Here is an 8,698-nt window from a genome sequence, read left to right as displayed (position 1 = left end):
CAGGGGTCCTTGGGGGAAAAGCGGGGGCCTCCAGAGGGCGCAGGGGGAAGCGGGGTGCCACAGAGCCCGCAGAGCCCTCCCCTGCAGACCCACACCTGCCCCTCCCGCTGGCTCGACGCTCGGTGATTTCCCGGCGCTCGGTGGACGTGGCTCCGAGGGCTGGCGTGGTCTGGCCTCTTCCTCCTCGCCCAGCTTATTTCATCTTAGCCACATTCCCGGCCTTTCACTTCCTGGGGGAAGGCCGTGCATGCTGGAGCCAGGCACAGCGGCTCCTGTGTGTGTGTGTGTGTGTGTGCGTGTACATGTGTGGGTATGTGTATGTGTATATGTGTGGGTATGTGAGTATGTGTATGTGTGTATGTGTGTGAATGTGTGTATATGTGTGTGAATGTGTGTGTATGTGAGTATGTGTATATGTGTGTATGTATGTGTATATATGTGTGTGAATGTGTGTTGTGTGCGTGTATGTGTGTATGAGTGTGCATGTGTATGTGTATGTGCATGTATATGTGTATATGTGTGTATGAATGTGTGTATATGCGTATATGCATGTGTATATATGTACATGCATGTATGTGTGTATGGTTGTGTGCGTGTGTATGTATGTGTATATATCTGTGTGTGTACATGTGTGTATGGGTGTATGCATGTATGTGTACATCAATGCGTGTATGTATGTGTGGGTGGGTGTATGCGTGTGTATGTGTGTGCACGTGAATGTGAATGTGTGTATATGTGTGAATGTGTGTATATGTGTGTGTATGTGTGTATGTGAATGTGTATATATGTATATGTGTATGTGCATATATGTGCATATGTGAATGTGTGTATATGTGCATATGGTGTGTATGTGAATGTGTGTATATGTGTGTGAATATGTGTATATGTGTGAATATGTGTATAAATATGTGTGTATGTGTATATGTGTGTATGTATATGTGTGTATGTATGTATGTGAATGTATGTATATGTATGTACGTGTGTATGTATGTATATGTGTGTATGTATGTATGTGCATGTGTGTATATGTGTGTATGTGAATGTGTATGTATGTGTATGTGTGTATATGTGAATGTGTGTATATGTGTGTATGTGAATGTGTGTATATGTGAATGTATGTATGTATGTATGTGAATGTGTTTTTAGGTGTATGTGTATGTGTGTATGTGTGTATATGTGAATGTGTGTATGTGTGTATGTGTGAATGTTTATGTGTGTATGTGAACGTGTGTATATGTGTATATGTATGTGTACGTGTGTATGTATGTGTGTGTATGTGTGTATGTATGTGTGTGTATGTGTGTATATGTGAATGTGTGTGTATGTGTGTATATGTATGTGAATGTGTGTACATGTGTATGTGTGTATATGTGAATGTGTGTATATGTGTGTATGTGAATGTGTGTATGTGTGTATATGTGTATATGTATGTGTACGTGTGTATGTATGTGTGTATGTATGTATGTGTATGTGTGTATATGTGAATGTGTGTGTATGTGTGTATATGTATGTGAATGTGTGTACATGTGTATGTGTGTATATGTGAATGTGTGTATATGTGTGTATGTGAATGGGTGTATGTGTGTATATGTGTATATGTATGTGAATGTGTGTATATGTATATGTAGGTATATGTATGTGTATGTATGTGTGTGCACGGGGCATCCGGCATGCACTCTGCTCCTGTTACTACTCCTACTATTACCCGTCACCATCCCCCCCTTTCCAGCCCTGAGGTCCCGAGGCCTTCCCTGAGCCTCAATGTTTCCCTCCATCCGTCCACCCATTGTACCCCCAGACCCAGCCGGGGCCAGGCACGGAGCCGGTGCCAGTGGTCACAAATGGTGTCGAAGGTGGAAGCTGGGGGCGGCCGTAGGATCAAGCAGCTGCCCCCTGGCCCAGCACCCCAGCCCAAGACGGACAGTGCCTGGCTGCAGCTCAGGCCCCGGAGCCCCACCTCCTGCTCCTCCGTGCCCCACCCCCAGCAAAATCCCCAACCCCGGTGCCGATCGGCTTCCTCTGGCTGGCTCTCTGAAAGAGGATGGGAAACAAGACACCAGGGCCTGGATGATTTTCGTTGTTTTTAATCAGGAGGAGAAGGGTTCTGTACCCAGAGGGGCTCCCACAGCCAGGCCGTAGGTGGTAGGCGTGGGCGGCGTGGACTCGCGGCTGTTAGGTGACCCCGGCGGTCTGGCAGGCAGGCAGGCAGGCAGTCCTCTCTAGTTGCGTCTGTCCTTGGCCTTGTCGCTGCCCGGAGCCTGGAACCTGGGCGAATCTTGGTAGTTCTGGGTCATGAACTGGGTGCTTGCTTCCGGTTCATTCAGGTGGTAACGGTTCAGGAAGATGTCCATTTTCCAAGAGGCTGGAAGGACAAACCGACAATGGGGAGGCGGGCGGGCGGTGAGAGGGAAGGCAGGGGCGGGGGGCCCCGGGAGGGTGGCCAGCTCCGGGGCGGTGGAGACGGCACCTGACAAGCTTGGCCACCGGGCCAAGGTGGGCAGTGTGTCTGGCTCGTGGAGGCAGGGGCCCCGGGAAGGGGCCCAGGCTGAGTCCAGGACCCTTTGGGTCTCCCTCCCCGGTGGCCTGTATTTAGCACAGCTCTGCCACCCTGTTCTCATGACAAAGGAAGTGTCCAGGTGGGTGGGCTCCTGTGCCTACGCCCTCCACATGCCCCGCTCCCTGACCCCATGACCAAGGCTCTGAGGATGCCCGCCCACCTGGCCACACCGGCTGCCCAGATGAGATCGGCCCAACGGTCTGTGCTATCCCCTCAACAAGACCCAGATCACCTCCTTCTCCTGGGACAGGTTCCTGGAGGCATGGGGGGAACACCCCCAGGCGTGGGGCCTGGAGAAGCCCACCCAGTACCCAGACTGGAAGGGGCCTCACTAGGGGAAAGACAACGGTTGCACAGAGGGACATGGTCTGGGCCAGGTGTGAGTAGGCTCTGTGAGTAGGCTGGGCAAGGAACACACAGCCCAGCCCTGGGGAGAGGCCCCCGGGGAAGGGGTGAGAGGCATATTCCCACGCTCTTGTTTCTCAAACCCTGGGCCTCAGGCACCCTGGGGCAGGAGGTTGCTAGGAAAAAGCGCAGGGAACCCAGTGGGGTCTGAATGTCAGAATGAACGGTGTGTCGGTGTGACTCTGCCCCACGCGTGGCATGGAGCGTACCTACTTTTCTTAGGGGCGTGCAGAGTTTGGCTTCTGTCCTTTTGCTCTCTGGGTACAGGGAGTGGCTGGGGAGGACCTTGCCCGGGGCCCAGCTGGGCAGGGGTCAGTAGGCTGCGGGCAGTGGAGACCCGTTGTGTCTGATGCCCACAGAGCAGGAGCCCGGAGGCTCCTGGGACTTGCACGCCACTCGCTCCCCGACCCGTGCTCCTCCCGTCAGCACCCATCACCCCTTTCACGACAGGGCAGAATGCCAGGTCGCTGATGCCTCCTCTCCACTTACCCTCCCCCTGGAGGGCTGCAGGCATTTCAAGGAGGGGACAGTTTTCCATCCCCAAACCAAAACGACAATAGCAACAAGGCAAGCGCTAAAAGTAATAGTAACAGCAGTGGCAATGACGCACCCACTTAGGGCTTCCTGTGTGTCAGGAGCTCTACACCAACGCCCTCACTCCGCGCTACCGGGAGAACCCTGCCACTCTCCAGGTCACGGCGGGGCTGATGGAGGCCCAGCACGGGGCACCGGGGTCAGGGAGCTTCTCAAGGGGCGGAGGGGGGGGCGGTGATGGCCCCCTGGGGTTCCTTCGGATCCCACCGGACTTAGCGGCTGTGCACTGACTGCCAAGGGCCGGGGTCGCCTGAGGGTCCAATCAGAGGCCAGGGACCCCAGGGACCCTGGCTGGCTGGGGTCTCACCCCTTGCCCGGGGTGGGGTAGCATGCTTGTGTGTGTGTGTGTGTGTGTGTGTTCGTGGGCGAGCTGGCGTGTGGCAGGCACGAGGGCACGGGGCCTTCCTCGCTGGGTGGGAAGGAGGGAATTGAAACCCACCACGAGATCAGGGCAGGCCGGCGGGGAGAAATCCCCTGCGCCTGACAGAGCCCAGCTCCCCTCTGCAGCACAGCGGGGAGGAACAGGAGCTGTGTGCCCCGGGGGCCGTGGGCTCCCTCCCGGCCCTGCTGCCGAGGTCTCTGCGGTTCTGGGGCTCCTGAGACCCAGGGCTGCGGCTGCCAAGCCTTCCGCCTCCTCCCTGGCTTGGCTGCGACTCCTTACACTCCCCCCCTGCCTCTGCCCTGTCCCCTCTCCACCCCCACCCCCACCCCCGGCCCCCGGACTGCTTCCTGCCACAGAGGCAAGAGGAACTGACCCTGAGCAAGTTCTAGAAGGAAGAGGGTGAGTCAGGCCCTCGGGGGTGTGTGGGGTGAGATGGGAGCTGTGGCTTCTGTGGTCACCGCAGGGAGGAAAGCCCCTTCCTGCATGGCACTGCTCTGGCCTGGACTGCAGGACACGCAGGAAGAGGGTGGTGTTGCCGCGTGTGGCCCCGGCCACCGCACTGCTTCCCTGGACCCACGCAGGCTGGGGCTGGGCAGGGCCCCAGCAGGAGGAGGAGGCTGGCTGAGCCCGTCTCCTACGCCGCCCAGTGGCTGGGCTGCTCAGAGCGGGGTGCTGGGATGGGCCGCTCCCTGCACAACCCTAGGGGGCGCTGTCCCCGTCCCGCGGAGCCAGGGGCAGCGGCAGTCGCCTCACTCCCGTTCAGGGCTGGGATGTTTGGGAATGGCCTTGACAGGGCCGCTCTCTGCTCCTAGCTTCCTGTCTGGAGGCTGAGGACAACTGGACAGGCCCCTCAGGCATGCAGGGCTCCGCAGGCCTCCCAGAGGTGACAAAGGGATGCTCCCTCCAGTCTAGTCCTGCCGACCCCCTCGCAGGGGCCTGGGGACTCGGGGAGGGGGTGCTCTGCTAGAATACGCCTTGCTGGGGGAGTCGCAGACTCGGGGGGCGGGGGCCCTTTTAACCCCTCCTGGGCCTCTGTCAGGTCTGTGTGTTGTGGGGAGCCCAGGCCCTTGTCTGCTCTCACTCCTGCCCTCTGCGAGTTTCCAATACAATACAGTTGACAGTGTGCTAACAACCAGTGAGGCCTTGGAAGGGAGCCTTTGGCCAGCAGTGGGAACCTTGCTCTTTTTAAAGATTTATTTGAAAGGCAGAGCGACATACATCTATCTATTATCTATCTATCTATTATCTATCTATCTATCTATCTATCTATCTATCTATCTATCGCTTCCATCTGCTGGTTCACTTCCCAGATGGCCACAACAGCCAGGAGCCTGAAGCTCCATCTGGGTCTCCCATGTGGGTGGCAGGGGCCCAAGCACTTGGGTCATCTTCCACTGCCTTCCCGCTAGCAGGATGCTGGCCTGGAAGTGGAACAGCCAGGACAAGTAGCAGTGCCCATAGGCGTCACCGGCCCCGAGGGGCAGTCTCTGTGGGGACCCTGGGCACCCGGCTCTGAGCCGCCCCATCCCCCCAGGCAGGGAACCTGCGCCTGACCCAGCTGCCTGAGCTATGCTCTTCTCCGGTCTTGCTCTCTTCTCTGCCGCGGCAGCTTCTTGTTAGGGGACAGTGGCCCTGGAGGGGAAAAAAAAAAACCACAAAAATTCCAGGGCGACCTAATAGCGGGCGGCACAGCGCGGCTCGGCTGTAATTTGTCTGGTGCGTCCGGGCCGGTGGCAGTGATAGAAGCGCTGATGCTTTCTGCTGAGATTAATGATGTCGTGGCGGTGGTGGGCGGGAGGGCCGAGCCTTTCATTTTTTGTGCCTTAAATGATATCCAGAGACTTCCACTCAGGAGCTCAACGGTCCTCTTCCCATCGCGTCCAATTACTTGTGGGGAATACTTGCTGACGGGCTGATGCTGCTGGCTCCAGAAACTCCGGGGCCGGACGGGACCGCCTCGACGCTGGCAGGGGTGCAGGGGGCACCCCTGTGTCCTACAGAGATCCGGAGAGCAGACTTCAGGCCTGACCACCGGGGACGCCTTCCTCCACCACGGCGGCAGGGAAGGGGCGAGACGAGCGGCGGCTCCCAGCTGCCAGTCTAGCTCCCACTTCGCCGCCCTTGTCTCTGTAGTCGTGGCCATGCCTGGCTGGAGTTGGCCTAGGGCAGCCGGGGTGTAACTGTGCCTTGTCTGTCTCACCCTGGGGGCTCAGAAGTCTGCAGGCCTGGGTTCCCGGGAGAGCTGGTGACAGGTGCACACAGGCCAAGTGTGTGTGTCGGGGGGTTCTCTGTGCCTTCTCCCTCGTCGTCTGCCTGACCTTTGGGTGGTGGGATGCTTGGCTTCATTCCAGGCAGTTCCTGGCCTGGGCACCGGAGAGCGGTCCCCAGACCCCCAGTTCTCCTGCTCTGCCAGGTGGGTGGGCCCTTCGAGGCAGCAGAGAGCGGCCTGCCACAAGCCCACACGGGGATCAGAGGCTGGGCCCTGGGGGATTCGAGCCTGGGCCAGGTGAACCACCATGGGAGGTCACGGTGGGGAGGGCACGGGGAAGCTGTGTGTTTGTGTGTGTCTGTGTGTGCGCTGGTGGGAGGGGCCCCTTCCTTCCACGGGGCGCTGTCCCAGCCCTGCGGGCTTTCCCCCAGTCCCTCCAGGCCTGGTCCCTGTGTCAGTGCCTCCTATTTGCCAGTGCTGCTTGGGGCTCTGCTGCTTTCATGCCCTTGGCTCCACCACAGGCCAGACTCAACCCCACTGGGTGGCACGTCCCTGCCCGTCCCTCCTCTCTGGCCCCTGTGGGTGGGTGGTCCCATCCGGAGCTGCTGATGTCAGGTGCTTGTGGCATGGCTATGGCTGCCTGGGCCAGGGGACCCTGTCCCGACTGTTATCTGGTGGGATAAAAGGCAGATTTCCTCCCTTGTAGGCAAGAAGGACACGGGTCCGGCTCGTGCCGCCTCTGTGTGAGGTGGCCAAGGCGTGGTGTGGCACAGACCACAGCTCCCCGGGAGTTTCGCTTCAGCCACGGCCTTCACCAGGGAGGGGGCTTCTTCCGGCAGTGTGTCTGTCTCACACCGCATCTCAGAGTCTGCAGGCCTGGGTCGCTGGGAGAAGGAATGCGGGAGAGCTGGTGACAGGTGCACAGAGCCCTGCCCGGAAGTCAGGAGGAAGTGACTTCCCCTGGTCAGCTGGGCCTCGTGGTTCCTTCATTCGCTCCGTGGGGATGAAGGTAGAGGGGCTGGTGGGGAGGTGGTGCTGCCCGCCTGGGGTTGGGACACAGTGGATGTGGAAGGGGCGACTCCCAGAGGTGGCTGCCTCTCAGGTGTCGGAGGCAGCTGACGTGTGTTCGTGGGCGTGGGGGTGTGAGAACGTGCAGCCTGTGTGTGTGTGTGTGTGTGTGTGTGAATTAGTAATATGCAGGAGATGACAGTGCCCGTGATGCTGTGCTGAAGGGGTGAGTTGCTAGGGACAGTGACAGGGCCGCGGAGAGAGGGGCAGGGAGCCGGGACTAGCGCTCAGCAGGGGGCAGGCAGGGGCAGGGTGGCTCTGGCCCTGTGTGACGGGGCTGTTCTGTCCCTATGTGTCCCTTCTCAGGCCATCCCTCTCCGTAGCATTATGTTGGCTCCTGAATCTACAAGCCCATCTCTGGATGCCCAACCCTGGGGGCAGCTGGGAGAAACCGGGCAGCCAGCTGGGGGCTTTGGGGGCGGGAGGCGGGAGGGTGAGGATGGGGCTGTGAGATGGGCAGTTCACCTGGAAGGAGGTCACCGCCCAGCGCATCCCAGGCCTGACGCAAGGTCATGGTCGGCTCTAAATCCGGAAATGCAAAGCGTGGCTTTTGGGACAGACAGCAGGGAAACGGGGCCAGCCCTGGCCAGAGGCGGCAGCTCAGGGTCTGGTCTGCTGGCTTCCGAGGTCGCCCCTGCTCCTGCCGCTCTGCCTGGGCTCTTTGTGTTCCCAAGTGTGTGTGTGTGTGTGTGTGTGTGTGCGCTCCAGCTCTGCAGGGTGTTTCCAGGAGTACAGAGCGCACAGCTCCCCTGCTCCAGCGCTCAGCGCCCAGCACCCGCCCTGCACCTGCTGCGCATGGTGGGGGTGGGGGTGGGGAATGCAGAGGGCATTGGCGAGTTCTGCCCAGTGTGGCGGGGAGATGGCCCGGAGTGGAAGGAGCCAGGGGAGGCGAGAGGGGTTGGGCAGCCCGTAAACCAGAAGCAGGGCAGCTCTGAGCACCCCCCCGACCCAGGCCTGTCCGTGGGTCTGGCACCCTGGTGGGAAGCCTGCTGGGGCGCCTGCACCAGCACTCTCTGGGCTTGGTGCACAGGGCCAGCCTCCCTGGCTGTTCTGCATTTGTCCAGAAGTCAGAGGACGGGAGAGCGCAGGGGTCGGGAGCCCGTCCGTGTGGGCTCACTCGATTGCAGACTGGCTGGTCCGATGCCTTGTCTCGCGGAGATAGAAGTCCAAGTCCAGACACGGGGTGGGAGTTTGTCCACGGCCACACAAAAACGAGACTCAGGCCGTCAAGATCTCATTGGCTGGGGCTGGCATGGTGGCACAGGGGGCTAAGCTGCTCTTTGCAACACTGACCTCCCACATGGGAGTCCTGAGTCCGGCCCGGCTGCTCCACTTCCCAGCCAGCTCCCTGCTAATGCACCTGGGAAAGCAGCGGAAGATGGCACAAGTGCTTGGGCCCCTGCCACCTGTGTGGGAGACCAGGATGGAGTTCCTGGCTCTGGCTTGGCTTGGCCCAGACCCGGCTGTTGTGGCCATTTGGGGA

At 59.2% G+C, this 8,698-nt stretch overlaps 1 protein-coding gene across 1 annotated transcript in view; it reads right to left on the bottom strand.

The window, feature by feature from the left end:
• Positions 1-2,068: 2,068 nt before the first annotated feature.
• Positions 2,069-8,698, bottom strand: part of LOC138843573 (phosphatidylethanolamine-binding protein 4-like) — a 209,527-nt gene continuing 202,897 nt past the window's right edge. The window contains exon 7 of the mRNA XM_070048173.1: positions 2,069-2,362. Coding sequence (XP_069904274.1) covers positions 2,220-2,362 — 143 coding nt within the window. The 3' untranslated portion in view covers positions 2,069-2,219. The remainder of the gene's footprint in view (positions 2,363-8,698) is intronic.

This window comes from Oryctolagus cuniculus, chromosome 8 (genome assembly GCF_964237555.1).
Source record: "Oryctolagus cuniculus chromosome 8, mOryCun1.1, whole genome shotgun sequence".
NCBI lineage: Eukaryota > Metazoa > Chordata > Mammalia > Lagomorpha > Leporidae > Oryctolagus > Oryctolagus cuniculus.
This window is presented reverse-complemented; position numbering and strand designations above follow the sequence as displayed.